The sequence below is a fragment of the Macrotis lagotis genome, chromosome X (assembly GCF_037893015.1).
Source record: "Macrotis lagotis isolate mMagLag1 chromosome X, bilby.v1.9.chrom.fasta, whole genome shotgun sequence".
In the NCBI taxonomy this organism is placed as follows: Eukaryota; Metazoa; Chordata; class Mammalia; order Peramelemorphia; family Peramelidae; genus Macrotis; species Macrotis lagotis.
Window position 1 is genome coordinate 417,384,196 of NC_133666.1, and position 24,551 is coordinate 417,408,746.

The window sequence follows — 24,551 nt, forward strand, 5'->3', positions numbered from 1 at the left end:
ACCAGTCAAAAGAACCTTTTAGGTGGGGGGTGGCTAGGTGGCGCAGTGGATAAAGCACCGGCCCTGGAGTCAAGAGTACCTGGGTTCAAATCCGGTCTCAGACACTTAATAATTACCAAGCTGTGTGGCCTTGGGCAAGCCACTTAATCCTGTTTGCCTTGCAAAAACCTAAAAAACAAAAAACAAATTTAAAAAAAGAACCTTTTAGGGGCAGCTAGTGGTATGGCAGATAGAGTACCAGCCCTGGTACCAGGAAGACCTTAATTCAAATGCTTCTTCAGAATCTTAATATTTATCTAGCTATGTGACATAATGCCATTGCCTTGCAAAAACCAAAATTTAAAAAAAAAAACTTTTAGAATCCTGTCAATTATGCATGTTCTGTGAACACAATTCTAGATGGTAACTCTTTTTCTTTATTCAGTAGTCATAATTTCTGTTCATTTCAGTAGCTCTTTGCATAGGGTTTACTAGCAATGTAACTGGAAACATAATTTGGAAGAGAATTTCCAAAACAGTTTCTCTCAGCTTCATTCTTATTAAAACTGTATAGGATGCATCAAAGCCTCAAGTACCTTAGGGATATTTAACAATAGAAATTGAAACTAAAATGGATTAAGGATTTTGTGGTAAAGAATCTCTTCCAGCCAGAGTAAAGCCCCCATTCTCTAAGATTCTGTTCCCCCCCATTTAAAAAGATTGCTCATTCATCCATACAGTGCTGCCACTAATTTTGAAGAAAAATGCACACTTCAGAAACCATTAAAGTAATACCAAAACTATAGCATTAGCTAGTAGAAACAGAAAGCAGGCTAAAAATTCTCCTTTTGTGTTTGCTTATCCTGACTCTTTATAATCATCATGTAAAAAATGATGGGAGAAAAAAGCTCTTGAAGCTTTATTTGGATTTCTCAAGGCATGTGATCTGATGCAAGCAAACAGAATCATAGATAATTTTGTTCTTTGCTCATATTGAAGTTTTTTTTTTTTCTTTTGGAATGAATCCCAGGATTACTTTGCCAAGTGTTAACACAGTGAGTAGAAATGATTGATTAAAATAGTACTTGCACTGTCATTTTTCTTCCAGAACATGGTTTTTGTTAATTGAGAAATTAATTGCTTTTGAGTATTTTCACATAGAAAAAGAAGATATTGCTAACCTATCCCATTCAACAGTGCATTCATAGTTTTGAACTTGGTTCTTAAGCAACCAATTATGAGTGATTTTTTAATCTAAAAATAAAATGAATTATAAAAACAAAAACAGATTTTTATGGCATAATTTAATTATAATATAGATTAACAGCTTAATGTAAAATAAATACCCACAAAATCAAGAATGGACTTAGTAGTTTCTTCAATTCATATAATCTCTAAACCCAGCTTTTCTAAGTCATATTTTAAATTCTGATACATAAGAAAGAGTCCTTAAGAATGATGAAAGCAAAAGACTGTTTACCAATAACTGAGTAAAGTCATTAGTGACTTTATGTTGAACTAGTATATATATTGATCTTAATATGTGTATATACATATATAAAGAAGCACCTGTATTTTGTTGTAAGAATAAGAACAATGAATACCTACTTGGAATTACAATGCATGTCACATTCTCCATCTCTGAACATAATTACAAAACACTTCTTTAGAAAAAAAAGTGTGCTATTTATTTTTTAACAGAATCTATAAATGGCTACTGCTAGTTCTATCTCATGAACCACATGAACTGTTCTGTAGTTCTTTCTTACTGTTCTTCCCACTGTGCCCACTGGAACTTCATATATAGTGTCAACAAGCTTCCTTTTATTCTAGATTTTTCTATATCTTGCCATTTATTGAAATCTGACTTTTGCCTAAGATGTTGATACTGCCTCCTTTGCCACTGTGTATAACACTTGTTTTCTCCCAGTTCACTGGGCCTGGAGGAGAAACTGCCACATTCCTTGTTTTCTATTGATCCTCAAGGCTTGAATTAAAGTCATCAATAGTCTACCATTTATCTAGATTAAAAACTGTAATGTCAGACTCTTTCCTCTCCTGTCACCAATCCTCAGCAAAATTATAATTTGGATCATTAAAGGAATACTTTTTGAAAGAGAGAATTGTGAGGATAATGGGACAACATGGAAGAACTAGTCATACACAAAATACTTATTTTTTTTATCAATTAAGAGTTAGTTGATAAGGGGACCTGCCATAAAAATAGTATAGATGTAAATTTTAGCCAGGCATTAAATAGGGTCTCATGTCTTCCCTATAGAGATGATACAATTGTGTACCTTCAAAAATAGGTTAACCAAGTGGATCCAAAGAATGTTAATTATTAGACGAATACCTGTGAAGGGTCCTAAAAGAGTGATATGGGACTTGACTTACTCTTCTTCTCTTTGACTTCTTTTTATCTGTGACTAGGATGACAGCATAGGTTGCATTCTTAGCAAATTAATTGCAGAGGTCTGAGGAAGATAGCTAATAGATTAAAGCATTATTATATTACATTAATATAACAATGTAATGTTAATAGCTTACATTTCTGAACTATCTTAAGATTAACAAATAGTAGGCTATTTCATTTGATATTCACATCAGCTTTGAGAGATAAGTGCTCTAAATATCTCCATTTTACAGATGAGGAAACTGAGTGTTAGGTTCAAGCCTTCCTAATTTCCAAGTCTAACAATCAGTATCCTAAAGTATCTCAGCATGCTAAAATAGCAGACTGAAAAAGTAAGAGGATTTATATACAGATTTCAATATGGCTTCAGTTCAAGGAATAGACTTTAGAGTTCCAGATTTATGGGGCACCTAGGTGGTGCATTGGATAGAACACTCTTAATAATTGCCTGTGTGACCTTGGGCAAGTCACTTAACCCTCTTGCCTTAAATAAATAATTTTTTAAAAAAAGAAAAGATAGAGTTCCAGATTTATATCAATAGTTTCTCACCTTTATTTGATGCACCCATCTTTTTATTTAAAATCTTCATCCCCTCTGACTTTTCATCAAATAACTTAACACGGAGAATTTTTGAAAGAATTTTTTATTAAATGAATTTGCTTTTAATCATATAAAATTAAGAATTTATTATAGTTCTAAAACAGTATATAAATTACTCTTAAATATGTAATAAATAATCTTAATAAATATGTAAAAATGAGTTCCTTAACAGTATATAAATTAAATCTTAAGTATATAATATAAAATATAATATGCATTTATTGATAACACTTTATAATCATGTTTATAACTATATAACTCTGTTACTACAATTATTAAACTGATAACTATATTAATATCATCAATATGATGAGTACACCTTTGGGGGTACAAAATTTCTCAAAATATGATACCATTGATGGTTTTGCTGTATGTACTTCTTTCTCCAGATAAATCAAGATTGAAGTTCTATTTTAATATCAATTACAAAAGAAAATTCCATCTCATACAAATAAAATGCTATAAATAACAGCAAAATGTATATCACTGTGTTTAATAAATGAGAGAACTCTTTATTTAACCACAGCCAAAATGTAAAAAAAGACTTTCCAAGTTCAAGTATGTTTGCAATATACTGGTAGATGAAATAAATCCAAATGAATCATTTGGCTCTGGCAAATAGGCTCTTTATCTATTCATATTTATAAATATCTAGCTCTTTAGAACAAAATGGAAATTGATTTTGTGGATTGATCAAGGGATTTATAAGCAGCCATTTGTTTTCTTTTCATTGGCAGATCAGGCATTTTTTGAAATCATGAAACATAAAAATATTGTTTTTCAAATTTTTTGTCCATGTCTCTTTTTCATAAATTTATTCATTTACTATCTTGTTGGATCAAATTAGAATTTGAGGACCTTGCTTTGTTTATTTAGAGAATTTGGCTTTTCAAAATATCTACCAAATTTGTAAATTTTTGAAAGAATTTTTTATTAAGTGAAGTTATATCATCTTTATATCATTAAATATTTATTTTTTTAATTGAATTGAAACCTTCTGAATATTTTAACACAAAGCCAGCAAGTTTGTATATGTATATATTCTACCTCTAAACATACTCCTGCTATGTACAACTCTTTGGTCATATTTTTTGATTCAAGTGATTATCTGTGAAACATGCAATATATTGAAATTATACAAGGTGTCACATTTTAAAATAGAGTTTTTAGACTAGAATGTCCTATTCCTAGTCAGAAGTCTCCTAACCTTTGCTGTTTAAATGTACAAGGACTTATGGTTATAGGGCAGAGGGGAAAGGATGACCTTGCCTTAGCCTTCAACAGAGAATTACAAAGTCCTGAATGTATGGGATGAGATCCACTGATTTCTCAATTCTAGTTTCCCATAATAAAAGTTTTAGATGAAATGAATAGCGACCAAGTATGTAGACAAAACTAGTTTCTGTTTTTATAAAACACAGTTGTCCATGGGATTCACTTGTTAATTTATAGAAGACTACCACCTAGGACTGGATATTTCTTTTCTTTTTTTTTAAGGTTTTTTTGCAAGGCAAACGGGGTTAAGTGGCTTGCCCAAGGCCACACAGCTAGGTAATTATTAAGTGTCTGAGACCGGATTTGAACCCGGGTACTCCTGACTCCGGGACCGGTGCTTTATCCATTATGCAACCTAGCCACCCTGGACTGTATATTTCTACATTTGAAAGCTAAAATCTGTTGGCCACATTTTTAACATGCTCATTTAATTCTCATCCTGCTCAAAAATCTTTATCCTCAAAAAGCTTACATGCCCCTGGGAGGATATAACATGTACTGAGATAAGTATATAATGATCTGAAAGAAAAGATAGCAAGTACTAATAGCTAATATGTCTTTACAAGTAGAGCTTGTTTCATTATTTTTTTGTATCCCCCCAGTCCCTCATACCAGAAACATAGTAGGGGCTTAATAAAAATCTGTTGTTCGATTGCTGGTTGAAATAACAGAATTTGGAAAGCCTTCCCAAAGAAAAGCACAAATAAGCCAAGCTTTGAAACAAACAAGGAATTCTAAGAGGCAAAGGTAAAGGAAAGTGAATTTCAGGTATTAGGAAGTCTACTATAGTTTAGAAGCAGGAGATGAAGGACCAAGTTTAGAGAATAGCAACTTGACCAGTTTGATTGAAATGTAGGATGTGTATAGAGAAGTGATGTTCAATAATTTAAAATAGGTGAATTTTAGCCACTTTGTGAAGACCTTTAAATATCAAGTAGAAGAACTTGTGTTTTGTTCTAAAGGTATTAAAGAATCATTGAAGTTTCTGCCATCCTTTAGTAGTCCTTGCTTTTGCAGCCACAACATAAATTATTAATATATATATATATATATATATATATATATATATATATATATATTTGTGTGTGTATTACCTCCACTTTCTCACCTCTTACTTCTCAACCCTTTATTGTCTATCTTCCCACTTCTTCATTAAACTAAAACTGTTCTCTCCAAAGTTTAAATAATATATTAATTGCCAAATCAGATGACCTTGCCTCAGCTTTCATCTCTCTCAACTTTATTGCAGCATTTAATTCTATCCTATCACTGCCTCCCACACACTATTACATCCATGGTTTTCTTTTTAGCCCTGGAACTATCACTGTTCTACCTTTTTGACTTCTCGATCTCTTTTGCTAGACCATTGTAGATATATATACATATATATATATATATATATATATATATATATATATATATATACACACATATACATATACATATACCATATGTGTATATGTCTAAGTACACACACATATTTTAAAAGATAGTAACAAAACTTTTTATTTACATACCTTTAAGTTATTTTTAGCTTTCTATACATTTTTAAAATGTTTGACTAATGCTCTTTTTTCCATATTTATAATTTCCCACTAATCCACTCCTTCCTATTCCCTCCTAGAATTGAAGACTTAACCTTATAACAAATACATGTAATTGAGAAAAATAAATGAAAGTCCATCTCTAAGAATATAAATCTCATTATCTTGAATCCAGTACCTCTTTGTCAGAAGGTGGAGGTACTGGAAATGTTTCATTTTCAATCTATACTCTCTTGGTGATTTCATCATATCCTTTGGGTTAAAACTATTACTTCTGTGCAATCAGCTCCCAATTCTATACATTCAACCCCCATTCTCCTTAATTCTAGTTCCATGTTACCAATTATTTATTAGATATCTGAGGGAGGGCATTGGAATGAGAGGATGTGAGTTCAAATCTCACCTTTGGCACTCACCATGTATGTGACTTTATACAAGCATATAATTTCCTCAAGCCTTGTTTCATCATCTCTAAATCATCTAAATCATCATCTCTAGATTAAATAACCTCTGAGGATCCTTATAACTTAAAAATCTATAAACGAATGATACTCAACTATATTCTGTAAGTAGTTTGAATTAAAAAAAACTAGTAAAATGTAGCTCATTACCATTCCTCCTAAAGTCTTCTCTTTTTCCTCCCCCCCCCCCCAAAGTTTCTTTCCTTGGTTTTGTTGATAAAGTTATACTTTGAATCACTCAGATTCACAACCTCAGAATTAATCCTTGATTCTTCATGCAACCTTACCTTTCAGTTTGTATCAGATGTAAAATCTTGTGCATTCTGTTTCCACAATGTTCTTTCATACATCCCTTTCCATGGCCTCATCTTCTATTACTTTGCTTTATTACCACCAATCTACCAATCTGAGTGCAAATAGATTTTTTTTTTAGTTTTTTGCAAGGCAGTGGGGTTAAGTGGCTTGCCTAAGGCCTCACAGCTAGGTAATTACTAAGTGTCTGAGGCCGGATTTGGACTCAGGTACTCCTGACTCCAAGGCCGGTGTTCTATCTACTGCACCACCTAGCTGCCCCACTATATAGATTTTTCTAATGAGCTGGAGCCATTGTGATTCCCCCCATCAGCTCTAGAAGTTGCCAGTAGAGATTATAGGAGTCACCTTACTAACTGCTCTTTTTTCATGTATAAACATACATATTTATACATACATATGTATATACATATACAGTCTCACACACATATAACATATATATATTAAATATATGTGTATTTGTTTCAAGGTTAAAGTAAAATTTTTTAATGTTTTATTTCTTGCATATTTTTAAATGCTATCAAAATCCATAGCAGATACTTTGTATGTAATTTTTTTATGATTACATTTTAAGGTTGCTTCTGAGAAGATAAATACATAAATACAATGAAGTTCAAAAACAGAAATCTCAGTTGTTTCCACCTGTTCTCACAGCAAAACTTCTCATTTACTTTTATATAATGTTACATGTAATTTTATAGTTCTACATATTTACCAAGTTTTCTGGCAACTTTTTAGTATATTTGAGTGAACAGTGAAATTGTGAGCAATTCATAGTCTAAGCAGCAATTGTGTCATTATCATTGTGTGATTATCAACTGTGACCAACTAAACTCTTCTCATCAATATAGTAATCTAAGGCATTTCCTAAAGACTCGGTGGAAAATTTTAACCGCATCTAAGTGAAAGATCCATGAAGTCTGAAGGCACATTAAAGTTTACTATTTTTAATTTTTTTCTTTTATCTATTTTTAACATGGTTTTTCCCTTTTGTTCTGATTCTTCTTTCATAACTTGACTAATGAGGAAATATGTTTAACATGCTTATACCTGTATAACCCATATTGCTTGCTCTCTTGAGGAAGAGAGAGGGATGGGAAGGAGGAAGAAAAATTTGGAACTAAAAATCTTATAAAAATTAAAGTCAAAAACTGTCTTTACCTGTAATTGAAAAGAAATCAAAAACCATAAAGTCAAAAAAATAAAAAGGGAAAACAAATTCAGTGAATTGTCTTCTGAAAAAGGTAGCAATTGTAAAACATTTTTATGTGATGATGGAAAAAATATGATTTTTGTTTCTGTGCCTTTAATATTGAGTTTCAGAGGAAACTGAAATTATTGAAAGCAGATAGCTTTAAACTTCATTCAACATTTCATTTTTGTCACTTTTTAAAAGTTTAGTATCATTATTAAAGTGCTTAGTTGGATACATTTTTGGGGAAAATAACTAAGGCTTTCCTTTTAGATCTTAGAAAGAAACTGGAAATTGATTCGTGATGAAGGCCTCGCTGTGCTAGATAAAACCAAAGGTCTCTTCCTGCCTGAAGATGAGAATCTGAGAGAAAAGGGTGATTGGAGTCAGTTCACTCTATGGCAGCAAGGTAAACACAGTGACAGTTGGGGTTTTTTTTTTCTATCTACCTCCATCAACATAACATAAAATAGCATAAAAGTTCTTTAAACATTTTCTCAAGTTTGAATTCTGGCTAGTTAGAGGAGATGAGAAATTTATAAAACTATGATTTCTGGAATCCATTCATTTTTCTATTTGCAACCTGTGTATGTGTGCATATACATGTATATATGAAATATATATGCATGCATATATTTTATATGTGTATAAAATGTTATAATCATAAATTTTGAATTGGAAGATTTCTAGGCTTAGGACATTTTAGACTGCAAAACTTGTAAAGGATGTAAACCCACTCACTTTCTCCTGAGGAAGACTCATTATACTTTTAGATCTCTTCAATAGATAAGAAGTTTGTCTTCTAGCCAAGATGGTGGAGAGAACTCAGGCACTGTTTTAAGGTCTCCTGGCTATTCCTCAGAATCAACATGAATAAAGCCTCTTAACAGATTTTGGATCTGCAGAACCCACAGAAGAACAGAGGGGAACATCTTCCAGAAGGTCTGTCACGGTGGAGCATGGGCATGCTCAGGGCAGAGAGTATAGACACAGTGGACCAGAGAACTGTAGTGGTGGAAGCCTTTGCTGTGTATATGGTGGGTGGATGGGGAGAACTCCAGGCCATCTCCCAAGACACCCATCTGGCCAGCTTGGCTGGTTTGGAAGTCTCAGTCTGGAGTCCCTGTGTTTCCAGCCAAGCCCAGAAGTTCCTGTAGGTGGGCCTGGCTTTCTCCAGTACAAACACAGATGCTAGCACTTTGCCCAAGGCTGGGGTTTAGATAACAACTCTTCCCCAGCACTGATTATCCAGTGAGTCTAGCTCATATTGTAGAAGACAGTTCAGCTCCAGCCTCGGGCCTAGGGAGTGGACCACCTATGCCAACAACACAAACAATCCAGAGAAAACTTCTAATTCCTTACTGGTTGGTCCACTGAGTAACACCCTGAAGTTCCCTAATGCAGAAAGCAAGACCTCTAGTGAGTTCAGTACCAAAGGTGTGTAAACCAGTCCTTCCCCTAACCCTAGGAAAAGGTCTGCAAAATGATGAAAGGTCAGTGCAAAGCAGGGTCTATTGAATGTTACCTTGAAGTTAAAGATACTACAGAAAAAGAGGACAGAAGAAAAACTATGTGAAGCTTCAGAGGAATATATGAATTGGTCTTCAGTCCAAAAAGATATCTTAGAAGAGATCAGAAGTTTAAAAATCAAATGCAAGAGAAAATTAATACTATGCAAGTGAAAATTAACATCTTGGAGTAAAAAAATGACAAGAAAAAATCCTTTAAAAATACAATTAGACAAATGGAAAAAGAAAATATTTCTCTCAAAAACACAAATGGGCAAATGGAAAAAGATAACTCCTGCTGAGCTGCCTCAGCCAACTACAGAGCTTGGGGCCAAGTGAGCCGCCAGCTATGAGGAAGTGAACAAGATCTGCCCAGCCTTCTCCCATCCAGCAGCCAGCTCTCCTTGGAAAGGCCCTTAGGCCCGGCGTGCAAGGCCAGGTCTCCAGCCCAGGGCATGGCACAGGTGGAGGGAAATACCCAAGCCGAGAATGCTTCCCCCTAGCCCCATGTCTTCAAGGTGGTTCTCCTGGGGAGCAGTTCTGTGGGCAAGTCGAGTCTGGCCCTCTGATTCATCAAGAATGAGTTCAAGGAAATCCTGCCCACACTGGGCTGTGCCTTCTTCACTCAGAAATGGATGGCTCAACCCTAAAGCTAGAGATCTGGGACACGGCAGGGCAAGAGAAATATCACAGTGTTTGCCGCCTCTATTTTCGGGGAGCCAATGCTGCCCTTTTGGTTTATGACATTGCAGACAAGAATTCTTTCCAAAGGGCCCAGATCTGGTGGAAGGAGTCAGAGAATGAGTTTCAACCTGAAGAAATTGTGGTGATTTTGGTAGGCAATAAGACTGATCTTGAAGATTCTCGGGAAGTGACCCTCAAGGAGGGAAAAGAATTTGCAGAAAGTAACAAATTACTGTTCATGAAAACATCAGCCAAATTAAACCACCAGGTGACTGAAGCCTTCACTACTATAGCTCATGAATTATTAAAAAGGGAAGAACAAAACGGGGGTCCAACTCAACAGAAGAACCCCGCACTTGATCTGAAGAATATAGGCAGAGCAAGGAAGGGCAAATGCTGCCTGGACCAGGGGGAGCCAGGTGCCATGGAGGACCCCCCACACACACACCGTTTGGTCTTCTGTCTTGAAGATGAGTCTCCTGGCCAACAGTTGAAAGCACAGTTGCTTGTCTGGTGAATGCCCTGTCCTGGCCAGGGCTGCTGACTTTGAATATTGACTGTTGAAATTCTGGACTTGCTGTTTTTCCCATATCCCCTCCTAGGGGTCAGAAGATCTCTGAGCCTCAGTGGAATACTTCCTGATGGAGCCTGTGGGGGAAAAATGAGGGTAGGGCTTTGTGGTTCTGGGAGGGGGCACTGAGTCTGGGGTCAGAATTCCTACTGCCTCTGCCTTAGACACTCTCAGGGACACTGGCTTCCCTCTCTCAGACATCATTGATTCATAGTTGAAGGAGAACCTGGAGGTCATGTGGCTGAATCCCCTTGTTTTACAGAAGGAAAAAAATGGAGGCACAGAGTATTTAAGGGACCAACTCTAAGTCACACAGTCAGCAAGCGTCTGGGACTGGCTTTGAACCCTGGGACCAGTGTACTTTCTGGCTGCCTCCTGATGGACCAGAGGGAGGCATCCACTTGGTGGCTGGCACCAGGAAGTCCAAGCCCAGTGCACACACCATCCAAACATAACTGGAAAGAACTCAAATAGGAAGAGCAAAAACATTTCAATTCTGTATATAATTCTGTCTACCGTCATATCTATGCACTCTTCCTAGACTATTAAAAAGATCCTTTTTGGAAAAAAAAGATAACTCCTTCAAAAATAGAATGAATCAATTGGAAAAGGATTTGCAAAAGGTAAGTGAAGAAAATTTTTCTCTGGAAAAAAAAGATTGGAATCTGTGGAAATGATGCCTTCATTGAAACACCTGTTAAGAATCTGTTAAACAGAATTTTAAGAATGAAAAACTAGAAGAAAATGTGAAATATCTCATTGGTAAAACAATGACCTAGAAAATAGATCCAGGAGAGATAATTTAAGAATCTTCAGAATCTTGAAGAATAAAAAAAAAGAGCTTGAACTCCATACTTCAGGCTATAGTGAAGGAAAACTGCCCCGATATCCTTCAACCAAAGAGCAAAATAGTCATTGAAAGAATACATAGATCCTGAAAGGACTCTCAAAATGAAACCACCAAGTAATATTGTGGCCAAACTCCAGAATTATCAGATCAAGAAGAGAATTCTGTAAAAAGTCAGAAAGAATTAATTCAAATAACAAGGAGTCACAGTCAGGATTACACAGGACCTGACTGCATCAAAACTAAGGCATCAAAGGATCTGGAATATGATATTCTGGAGAGCAAGGGAACTTGGATTACATCCAAGAATCCATTTTCCAACAAAACTAAGCCTTCTCTTTCAGAGGAAAAGATGGACATTTAAAAAAATAGGTGACTTTCAGTCTTTTCTGATAAAAAGATAAAAGCTAAACAGAAAATTTGATCTTTTAACAGGAGAGTCAAGATCTATATGGAAAGGTAAATAAGGGAAAAGGAAAAAAAACTGTCATCCAATAAGATTAAACTGGTTATATCCCCACCTGCGAGGAAAATTCTCTTATCTTTTAAGAATTGTAACTCTATAAGAGGGAATATATTTTAGATAGAAGGGTGGACATTTATGGTATGTCCATGACTTTGATGGAATGATTTAAAAAATTTCATGGAAATGGGGGACAGTAAAGAGATGGGAGGAAGGGGGAGGTTGAATGGAGTAAATTAACATCGCAAACAACCTATTGCTATAGAGAGGAAGAAGGGAGGAGGTGAGAATTATCTGAATCTTTCTCTCGTCATATTTGACTCAAAGAGGGATTAATATACACACTCATTTAAGTTTAGAAATTTATCTAACTTTTCAAATATGAGGAGGGACTGGGGGGAGAAAGGACTGACAGAAGGGAGGAAAAGGAAGAAAGGGAAAGGGGAAATAAAAGGAAGGGGGTGGATAGAAGGGGTAAACACAATGAGGGAGGTAGTATTCAGAAGTAAATATTGGGGAAGTGGGATAAGGTGAAAGAAGGGGAAAATACAAACAGGGGAGATGGCATGAAGGACGATAAAGAGTTAATAATTATAACTTTGAATGTTAATTGGTTAAACTCTCCCATAAAATGGAAGCAGATAGCAAAGTAGATTAAAAACCAGAATTCCACAATATGCTGCTTAAAAGCAACACATTTGTATTAGAGAGATACGTACAGAGTAAAGGTAAAAGGCTGAATCAAAATATTTTATGCTTCAACTAAAGTGAAAAAGTGGGGTTAATAATCCTTATCTCAGACAAAACAATTGCAAAAATAGATCTCATTAAAAGAGATAAGCAAGGAAACTATATCCTCCTAAAAGACACCATAGACAATGAAGTAATTTCAATATTAAATGTGTATACTCCAAGAAGTATAGCATCCATAGTCTTAGAGAAGCTAAATGAGTTACATAGACATAGAGAGCAAAACTCTGCTGGAGGAAGGGAGACCTCAACCTCCCTCTTTCAGAATTAGATAAATATAACCATAAAATAAACAAGAAGGAAATAAAGGAGATGAATAGAATGTTAGAAAACTTAGGTATGATAGACTTCTGGAGAAAATTGAATGGGGATAGAAAGGAATGTACTTTTTTTCCCCTGTGGTACATAGCACTTACACAAAAATTGACCCTGAATTAGGGCATAAAAACCTCATAAACAAATGCAGAAGGCAGAAATATTGAATGCATCCTTTTCAGATCATGATGCAATAACAATCAGTGCAATAAAGGACAATGATGAGATAGACCTAAAACTAATTGGAAACCAGTTAACCTAATTTTAAAGAATGAGTGGTTCAAACAAAAAAATCATAGAAAGAATTAATGATTTCATCCAAGACAAGGACAATAATGAGACAACATACCAAAACTTAGAAGATACAGTCAAAGTAGTTATTAAGGGATAATAATGCTTTCAGTAATAAAATAGAGGAAAAGGTGATTAATGATCTGAGCATGCAACTAAAAAAGTTAGAGGAAGAACAAATTTAAAAACCCCAATTAAATACCAAATGAGAAATTCTGAAAATTAAAGGTGAAATTAATAAAATGAAAAGCAAGAAACTATTGGACTAAGAAATAAAACCAAGAGTTGGTTTTATGGGAAAAAATAGATAAACCTTTGATTAATTTAATTTAAAAAAGAAAGAAGAAAACTAAATTACTTATCATAAATGAAAAAGGTGAATTCACCATCAATGAAGAGGAAATTAAAGTTTTAATTCGGAACTATTTTGCCAAACTGTAAACCAATAAATTTGAGAATCTAAGTGAAATGGGTGAATATTTAAAAATATATAAATTGCCCAGGTTAAAGAAGAGGAAATTAAATATTTAAATAACCCTATCTTAGAAAAAGAAATTCAACAGGCCATCAATGAACTCCCTATGAAAAAATCTCCAGGGCCAGATGAATTTATAAGTGAATTCTATCAAACATCCAAGGAACAATTGGTTTCAATTCTATATAAACTATTTGAAAAAAATAGATGAAGAAGGAGCTCCTAATTCCTTCTATGACTGATACCTATATCAGGAAGAGTTGAAACTGAGAAAGAAAATTGTGGTTTAATTTCCCTACTGAATATGGATGCAAAAATTTCAAATAAAGTTTTAGTAAAGTAATTGCAGCAAGTTATCACTAGGATAATATACTATGATCGAGGAGGATTTGTACCAGGAATGCAGAGTTGGTTCAGTACTAGGAAAACTATCAGCATAATTGACCATATCAGTTACAAACTTAACAGAAATCATATGCTTATCTCAAAAAGTACAGATTAGGCTTTTGACAAAATACAGCAACTTTTCCTACTAAAAGCATTAGAGAACATAGGAATAGTGGGTTGTTCCTTAAAATGATAAGTGATACCTATCTGAAACCATCAACAAGCATTATATGAAATGGGGACAAACTAGAATCAGGGGGAAACATGGATGCCCGTTATCACCACTATTATTCAATATTTCATTAGAAATGCTAGCTCTAGCAATAAGAGAAGAAAAGGAATTTGATGGAATGAGAACTGGGAACAAAGAAACTAATTCTCACTTTTTGTAGATGATATTATGGTATACCTATAGAACACTAGAAAATCATCTAAAAAATTACTGGAAGCAATTAGCAACTTTAACAAGTCTCAGGATATAAAATAAACCCACATAAATCTTCAGTGTTAATATGTATATATATATATATATATATATATATATATATATATATATATATATATATATATATATTACTATCAAGATACTGCAGCAAGAGATAGAGAGATAAATTCCATTTAAAATAACTTAAGACATCATAAAATACTTGAAAATCTACCAGCTAAGGGAGACTCCGAAACTTTATGAAAACAATTATAAAACATTTTCACACAAATAAAATCAGATCTAAATAGGCAAATATCATTGCTCATGGGTTGACCAAGCTAATATAATAAAAATATAATAAAAAATACCTAAATGAAATGATTTATATAGTGCCATACCAATCAAACTTCCAAAAAATTACTTTAGTGAGTTAGAAATTATTCTAAACTAATAATTCTAACTAAATTCATATGGAGGAACAAAAGGTCAAGAATTATCAAGGAATTAATGAAAAATAATGCAAAGGAAGACTGCCTAGCCATATAATATCTAAAATTATATTATCAAGCAACAATTATCAAAACTGTCTGATACTGCTGAAAAATAGAGTGGTAGATCAGTAGAATGGATTAGGTACAAAAGAGGCAGCAGGAAATGACTAAAATAATCTACTATTTGATAAACCTAAAGAGTCCAGATTCTGGGATAAGAGCTCACTCTTCAATTAAAAAAACTGGAAAAATTGGGAAAACTGGAAGATCATATGGCAGAAACTAGGAATAGACGTGACATCTCACACCCTATACCAAGGTAAAGTAAAAATGGGTGCAGGATTTAGACATAAAAGATAATATTACAAGCCAGTTAGGAGAACAAGGAATAGTTTACCTGTCAGATCTATGGAAATGGGAGCAATTTATGACCAAAGAAGAGAAAGATAACATTATACAAAACAAACTGGATAATTTTGATTACATTAACTAAAAAAGGTGTTGCACAAACAAAACCACTGCAACCAAGATTAAAAGGAATGTAGTAAATTGGTAAACAATTTTAACAACTAGTGTTTCTGACAAGGGACTCATTTCTAAAATATATAAGGAACTGAGTCAAATTTATTTAAAAAAGAAAAAACAAATTATTCCCCAATTGCTAAATGATCAAAGGATATGCAAGGACAATTCTCAGATGAAGAAGAGAAATGCAAATTAAAACATCTCTGAGGTACCACCTCACATCTTTCAGATTGGCCAATATGCCTAGAAAGGAAAACTATCAATATTAGAGGGGATGTGGGAAATCTAGGACACTAGTGCATTGCTGCTATAGTTATGAACTGATCCAACCTTTTTGTAGAGCAATTTGGAATTATGCCCAAAGTGCAATAGAAATGGCATACCCTTTGACCCAGCAATGACACTACTGGGTCTGTATCCTGAAAAGATCATGAAAATAGGTACAAAAATATTCATAGCATCCCCTGCAATTGGAGAATACCTTAACAAATTGTGATATATGCATGTGATATAACACTATTGTTTTATAAGAAATCAATAGGGACAGGACTTAAGAAAAGTCTGGAAAGACTTGCGTGAATTGATGCTGAGTTAAATGAGTAGAACCAGAAGAACCTTATACACATTAATAACAGCATGTGGTGATGATCAACCTTAATAGATTTGTTCATTTCAGCAGCATAATAATTAGGAACAATTTTAGGAGACTTGTGTTGGAGAATGCCGCCTGTATCCAGAGAAGGAACTGTGAAGTTTAAATGAAGACTAAAAGTTATTATCTTCAATTTTTAAAAGTTGTCTTATGTATTATGTAATTTTGCTTTCTCTTATGTTTACTTTTTTCCTTTTGGATCTGATTCTTCTCTCACAGCCCATTCAATTTCAATCTATGTTTAGCATGATTTCAAATGTAAAGCCTATATCATATTGCTCTCTGTTGGGGGGGGCGGGGATAGGAGGGAGAGAGAAAAATCTTAAAACCCAAAACCTTGCCAAAAAAATGATGGGTAAAAAGCTATCATTGGAAAAACAAATAAAATATTTATATAATAAAAAGTAGATAAGAAGTTAGTCCCCTCTAATATTGATAGTTTTCCTTTCTAGGCATATTGGCCAATCTGAAAGATGTGAGGTGGTACCTCAGAGATGTTTTAATTTGCATTTCTCTTCTTCATCTGAGAATTGTCCTTGCATATCCTTTGATCATTTAGCAATTGGGGAATAATTTGTTTTTTCTTTTTAATGTTTTATCTATCTGCCAAAATTGAAGAGAATAACTGATCAATGTGTGCCTTGTTGTTGTATACATTAAAGGCAAGGCACACATTGATCAGTTATTCTCTTCAATTTTGGCAGATAGATAAAACATTAACAGGTGTCTAGAACCTATAGTATATCCCTAGGACCATTTCACATCTCCTTCTGTCTCCACTGAGTCTTGCCCAAAGGCTTTTCCTTCTCTCTCTCTCTCTCTCTCCTCTCTCTCTCTCTCTCTCTCTCTCTCTCTCTCTCTCTCTCTCTCTCTCTCTCCCTCTCTCTCCCTCTCTCTCTCCCTCTCTCCCTCTCTCTCTCCCTCTCTCCCCTCTCTCCCTCTCTCCCTCTCTCCCTCTCTCCCTCTCTCCCTCTCTCCCTCTCTCCCCCCCTCTCCCCCCTCTCCCCTCTCTCCCTCTCCCCCCTCTCCCCCCTCTCCCCTCTCTCTCCCTCTCCCCTACTCACCCCATGACAATTAACTCAGAAGTGTTTCTTCCCAGGGTGAGTTCCCCTGCATTCCTGTGGGCTCACCATATTTGTGTTTGATTTAGTGCAACTTCAGCATTGTTGCAGTTCAGAACTCCTAAATTTAACCAAACACCAACTTAGCCTCCCAGGATTACAAGTATGCTCCAATAACCCTGGCTTCTCAGAGTCTCCTTACACTATTCCCTTCTAAAATTCCTTCCATCCTGTATTCATGAAAGCAACTACTGTGCCTGGACATACTACAGATATCCTTTTGCAGAACTTTCTCTGTTTGGGACCCTGTGCCTCAGACAAACCTTCTCTGCTCAATGGAAAGACACTGAGTTTCAGGTGCATCTCTTACATTTATTGTAATTATTATTACATTTATTTATTTATTGTTACAACAAAAGCAACAACAATAATAGCTAGCATTTATAAAGCACTTTAAATTTTGCAAAGCATTTTTCTAATTATTATGAGACCTTAATGACATTCTAAGACTCATAGAGTCAGGACATATCTAAATTTTCTGATACCAGTCCCAGAATTCCTTCCACTACCTCATATTGTCTCTCAGTTTCTTTTCATTAAATATCTTCTCCTTTTCAGAATCTACTGAATCTACTAGAATAATTCATTTATATCTCAAGTATCTCTCAAAACAATTTCTGGAATAGAAAGAAAGAAGAAAAATATTTTTAGTAGACTAATTGTACTCTGACTACTAGGAGTCAGACTCTTTCTTAAGCACTTAGCAAATACCTCATTTGATTCTAGCAAGAACCTTGGGAAGTTAGTGATATTGTGATTCCCATTTTACAACTGAGAAAATTGAGGCAAACAGGTTAAGAGATCTACCCAGCGTTACTCTCTAGTGTCTTCAGTGTCTGGGGCTAGATTTGAACTCAGGTTTTCCTGACGTTGAGACCATTGTACTGTTTCACTATTTCACTAACTCTAAACACTGCAGAATCTGCTATCAAATGTTTTATAAAATACAGCATATATATCAAGTTACCAGTGGTAAAGGAAGGAAAAAAGTAATTTGAAGTTAATAGTTTGGCCATCAGTTTATTGGCACATTATTCTGACATTTGTGGATTTCTTGATTGTTTGAGTTATAAATTTGTATATCAGTGCAGAGCATATTTCTTTACCTATAAGATGATCTCCTTTTATGGACCTAGGAATGAATCAGATTATTAATCTCTATTGGAGAACTGATTCCAGAAACAGGTCTTTCAGTTTTGGAGTCATTCCATATATCTTCACACAAAAGAGTGTTTAAGTGGATAAAATCATACCCACTCCCTTTTCTAATCCTAAGACATTCCATGTGGAAATCATAGACATACAATACAGATGAATGCAGTTTTGCTGCCACTTTGAGTGTGATCTTCAGAGGCTGGTCCTAAATCTAAACAATGTACTCATACCAGATAAGATCTGATTAAACATAGCCACCTGTATTTTCTGTGTTGCCACCTTACCTTTAACAGTCAACAACTGCTAAGGATTTGATGTTCTCAAGTTGGACTTTTTCCTACTCTATCTTCAGGATAGGTTTGTTCTCTAGGAGAGAAGTACTAGGGTACAAGACTAGGTCACACATCCATAAGGACATTATGACTTTTCAACCTTTCCAAAAGCCATCAGAAAATGTGTACCCAGGAAATGAGGCAACATCTTTTGATCTCTGGAGGAGATAGAGGGAGAGAAGGAATAAAATACTTAGGAAATTAAGAAAGTATTCCTTTTCTCCATCAAGTTCTCTGCAACCAACCACATCTCTCAAGTTGGATTTAATTTTGTTCAAATAAAGTGAGTCATGCCCCAGGCTAATTGAACCCCAGGAACAGAATGATGACTAGGAGGGCTGTGATGGAAGTAGTCTAAGTCAGATGAAACTTGAAATTTCAGAAAAGAGTTCATCTACATGAAATTTTTCTAAGCAACCCCTTTGGTTTGAATCTCCCCTTGACTTCAGCAAAATTTTCTGTTTTAATGGAGCATCCAAAATTACTTGAACAATAAATGTCATCTTGCACAAGGATTCCTGTTTAAACCATCATGAACTTTCTTTAAGCATGGGCTCACCATGCATTCCAAAGACTGTCCATATGGTAGAGCCTGAAGGTGATTTAGCAGAAGGACACTTTTCAGAATTGTGGTGTTATTCAGGCAAGCTGTTAAGTGAAGCTTGGGTCCTGTGAGCAGTCAGAGATGGTTGGTTGTCCCATGTGTATATGTTAGTAAATCTTGAGCATTTTGCTGTTTAGAAAGCAGATGGAAATAGCCTTGAATGATTATGCAAGTGTTAACCATATGGAACTGATTTAAGCTGATCATATCACAGGAATTTCCATTCAGAGGAATAAACTTAAGAGAAGCATAACTCATAAAGAGTAAGTTGTCTGGTTGGGATTGGTCAGTATGGTGAAGAGTCTCAAGTTCATGTCATATAAGGAGCATGATAGGGAACTGAAGAATAGATATTATACTGGAATAGAAGTGACTTGAGTCCAGGACAGGAACATTAAAGTATTTGGAGAAATGTCATATGGAAGACATATATCCCTTACACATAGTAAGCAATTAATAATTGTTTGTTGGCTATTGGCTAACTGACTAGAATAGAGATTAGGCTTGTTCTCTTTGGTTCCAGAGGACAGAACTGTATGAGGAATGGGGAGAAGTTGCAAAGAAATCGATTTAAAGTTGATATTAATTATCAAGAAATTTCTTGATAATTAGAACTTTCCAAAAGTAGAAAAGAAGAAAGTATTGTTTAGTTATCTATAGATTTCATCTACAAAACTGAGTTTAGTACAAATAAGACTTCTAATTCCAATTAAGATACCTATCTCCTCTGCTTCTAAACCTTCTTAGGTGTCATATTCTTTACTGAAATGATTCTTCCTTTTTGCCTAAAGATCATGCTTACCTGAAAAACTCTTCTTAAAACTAAAACTTCCCCCAGATAGCAGTTTTTTCAGTACTCTGTTATACAACTGGAATTTGCTATGTGTGCTTATCTGATTTCCATTTCCATTTCCATCTCCCAACTTTCTGCTTTTGAAATGTTTATATTTCATGCATCTCTAGTTGTACAGTTCCTGCCTTGTTGCCTATTAGTAAATAACTGTCTCTTCCTAAGTCTCTTATTTCTATCCAGAAAACCATCCCTCCATTCACCCAGGTTCATAACTTTGTAGTCTAATCAGCCTTGACTCCTCATTTTATTTCATCCTTCATATCCAGTTATTTGCTAAATCATATCAGTGCTCCCTCCAAAACATCTCTGATATCTACCCTTGTCTCTATTCATTTAACCATAGTTAGCCCTCCCTATCTGCTCTCTTCTGTACTATTTCATTTAGCTTCTAATTGATCTCTTCTTGCCTCCCGCCCCGTTCCAATCTCTTTCCTATCTAAACCATCCTCTATATTTTGCCAGGAATATTTCTAAAGTGTAACTCTGATGCAATATCCTCCCTTCTCCCATATATATTTGAGAACCACCAGTGGTTTCTTATCGCCTCTAGAATAGGAATTCTTAACCTTAGAATAGTGCCTAGAACATAATAAACAATACCTGTTTCCGTTCATTTCTGTATCATGGACTACTTATGGCAGTCTGGTGAAGCCATTGGACCCCTCTCAGAATATCATTCTTAAATGCAGACCTGAATTCTAATTTGACCTAGGACACTTAATAATTACCTATCTTGTGATTTTCAGCAAGTCACTTAACCCTATTGCTTTGGAAAAACCAATAATTAAAAAAAAAAAAAAAGCTTAGGAGGCGACTAGGTGGCGCAGTGGATAGAGCACCAGCCCTGGAGACAGGAGTACCTGAGTTCAAATTTGGCCTCAGACACTTAATAATTACCTAACTGTGTGGCCTTGGGCAAGCCACTTAACCCCATTGCCTTGCAAAAACCTGAAGAGAAAAAAAAAAGCTTGGTAGTTTGATTTCCTTCTGGTCTTTATTCCCTGCTGTGAAATTTCTTTAAACAATACTCTCCTAATTATATTACAGAGGTCTATTATGTTCTGATTCTTCTCTAAAGACATAAAATTTAATGAAAACAAGGTAGTTGTTTTTTTAATGCCCATTTTCCACTCAGTTTCCCCTTCCACACATCTCCTGACTTTGTGTGCTTCCCTGGCCATTTCTCAAACTGTTCCTCATTGCTCTTCCTCCTCATTTCTTCTCTAACTTCCCTATCTTATTTCTAGTCTCAGCTAACATCCTACCTTCTATAAGAAACCTTTCCCAATCTCCCTTAATATTATTGTTTTCCTTCCATGGTAAATCTTCAGTTTATCTGATGTATAACTTGTACATCATTGTTTATATTTTTTCTTTCCCATTATATTATGAGCTTTTTGAGGACAGGGAATTTTTTTTTAAAATTCTTTGTATTCCCCAGCATTTGACATAGTACTTGCTATACAGTAGGAAGTAGATAAGTGCTTATTGAGTCTAGGAATGGGTAGGAGGACAGTAAAGTGATTTCTCTATGAAATCAAACACAACCTGTTTTGCTTTTCCTTATGCATTGTTATTTCCAACTTTTCTATAATCATCAGAGATTGATCTCATCTTAGAAAAATGCACTTTTAAGCTAATCATACAGCACAAGCTATTTTTATTTTTTTTAATTCATCCGTACACCAACAGTAAAACAATCTTAAGTATATGTGTTTAGGCCAGACACTAAATACTGTTCTATTCATTGATTCCATCTTTCATTGACTGCTTCTGTCCATGATTCTGTTCATTTATCTTTTGTTTGGGAAGGACATTTTTCCATCTCGGGATTCAAGTTTCTCATTGATTAAGCAAGAATGAGAATATAGTTCTATCAAAGATCTTTACTGCATGCATTATGATTTTTTTACAGTTTGTCCCTGACAATGCCTTTATCATTTATCTCTCTAGGAAGAAAAAATGAAAATGCTTGCAGAGGGGCTCCAAAAACCTGTGCTTTACTAGAAAAATTTCCAGAAACTACAGGGTGTAGAAGAGGACAGGTATTTCTGACTTTTTCAGTATGTCTGTAGATTAGAGGTAGCCCATAAATGGTCTCTGATGTTTTCAGAGGGATGATTTAATTTTTTTTTTGCTTCTCTGAAAATACTTTAATTTATTATACATATGTATATATATGTGTGTGTATATATATATATATATATATATATATATATATATATATATATATATATATATATGTATTAGTTTTAATGGGCCATAATTTCACATAATTGACACAAATAGATGAGCCTTGGAAACATTGCATTTCTCTTGGAATTTTTAGAAAATTTGAATGGTTAGTACAGAAAGAAAACCCAGGTTTTCCCAAGTCTCTAATCCAAAATGACAAAAGGCATAGATAGAGGTCATAGATCTGTCATTTGAGATTGGCATTTCTTCTGCCATCTGACAAATGTTTAAATGAAAAAAACTCTAGTTAAAAGTGTCTCTTTTTCTTTATTTCTCCTGCAGATCAAATATTCTGTCATGCACCCAGGTACTCATGTCTGGCCTCACACAGGGCCCACAAACTGTAGGCTGAGGATGCATCTGGGTCTGGTGATACCCAAGGAAGGCTGCAAGATCCGTTGTGCCCAGGAGACCAGGTGAGTCTTATTCCTTTACTTTACTTCTCTATGGGGGAGGAGTCTCAGTTTATTGAAGAAGTGTATTTTTATTTGATGATCTTATTATTTAAAATAATAACTCTCAAGTGATCAAAGATTTAGACCTTAAGAGGTCTTCCCACCTCCCCCATCCCCCACCATTTTACAGATGAGGAAACTGAGACCCAGGGAGGTTAAGTCACTGGCTCAGTTACACAACTAAGTTTCTAACATTTTTCATTTGATCCTCCTAATTATTGTTGAAGTCAATGCTTAAAGGTATCATCATTCTCATTTTATATGTAAAGAAACCCAGGGGAAAGGATTTAAGTAACTTCTCTGCAGTTGCACAGCTAAGTAAGTACCAGAATCCAACTCAGTAGCTACTGTGCCCCACTACTTTATATGTTAACTGTGCCCATTGGGTATAACTTAAGTTAAATTTTTTTAAGCAGTTTCTTTTCTGTTAAGCTTTCTGTGGTGTGGTACAAAGAATCTTGTGAAAAGAATTAGTAGACCTGTGATCTCTCAGCTTTGTCAACAGCCAGCTTTTGTGACCTGAGGCAAATCACATCATCTCTCCTGATTTATCTGTAAAATTGCAATATGAAGTGGTTGGGTTTTCAGGTTTATTCACTTGAGTTGCATGAACCTAATGATTTTTTTTAAATTCTTTAATAACTGTATTTTGAAATAATTGACTTCTTTTGTAATCTTGACAAACAATTTAAGTTTCTCTTTGATTAAACAAGAATGAGAATACAGATAGGCTGACTATACAGTCTTAGGAGTCCACATCACCAAAAAAAATTATGTCAAAATGCATATAAATGCATAAATACATATAATATGCATAATAAATATATTATACAAGAGGGCCCTCTGTTATGGTTGATCAAATGTATCTGGGCAATTCCATTTCTGCCTACAATTTTCAGCCTAAGAGTAGGTATACTTACTAATTACAATAGTTACTTCTTTTTTAAGCAAATAAGGGCTGTGATTTTATGTGTCACACTAGACTACACTAATGGTCTCCTGACTACCCCCAACAATGCCCTACATTCAAATCCACCTCTTTGCCTTCATTCAAATTGTTCCTCTCCCCTGGAGTGACCTTCCCTCCAATTATTCCAATCAGTACCCATCCTTGTTTGCTTCATTGAAACCTGCCTTCCCCTATGAAACTCACCTTAAGCTTCTTCATTCAGTGAAACATGAGTTTTTAAGAAGGTACTGAAATAGATTCTGGAGATAGAAAAGTAGAAATATAAAGCAGATTTTATCTTCTCTCGGGGGGGTTACAATAATTTCACAGAAAAATAAATAATATGAGGAGAGAAAAGAACACTAACAACTTGGGGATCAAGAAGGGTTTTATGTGAGAAGTAACATCTACATGGGAGCCTTCAAGAAACCTAGGAATCTAAATGGTGAAGTAGAGTAGGGAATGCATTTTAGGCACTTGGGACTAAGGCAGATAGAATGTCCATTATGGGAAACAGTAAATTAATTTGATGAAGTGTAAAATGTAGGGAGTGGTAAAAGGGAAATCCCTCTGGGGAACCCAAGATTAGTCTGGGAAGACTTTTAATTGAGGAGTTAGTAGGGACCATAGGGAACTAATGAAAATCCTTCATGAACAAACCAGTGTCTTAAAAGAGTAATT

General features: G+C 34.9%; 1 protein-coding gene and 1 pseudogene across 7 annotated transcripts in view; both read left to right on the top strand.

Moving 5' to 3' along the window:
• The window catches only part of ASPH (aspartate beta-hydroxylase), a 263,106-nt gene that overhangs the window by 223,230 nt on the left and 15,325 nt on the right, over nucleotides 1–24,551 (top strand). For all 7 annotated transcript variants that reach the window (XM_074207742.1, XM_074207741.1, XM_074207743.1 and 4 more), the window contains 3 exons: nucleotides 8,054–8,189; nucleotides 22,185–22,276; nucleotides 22,749–22,882. In XM_074207742.1, coding sequence (XP_074063843.1) covers nucleotides 8,054–8,189; nucleotides 22,185–22,276; nucleotides 22,749–22,882 — 362 coding nt within the window. The remainder of the gene's footprint in view (nucleotides 1–8,053; nucleotides 8,190–22,184; nucleotides 22,277–22,748; nucleotides 22,883–24,551) is intronic.
• On the top strand, nucleotides 8,200–14,567 carry LOC141502805 (ras-related protein Rab-17 pseudogene; annotated as a pseudogene).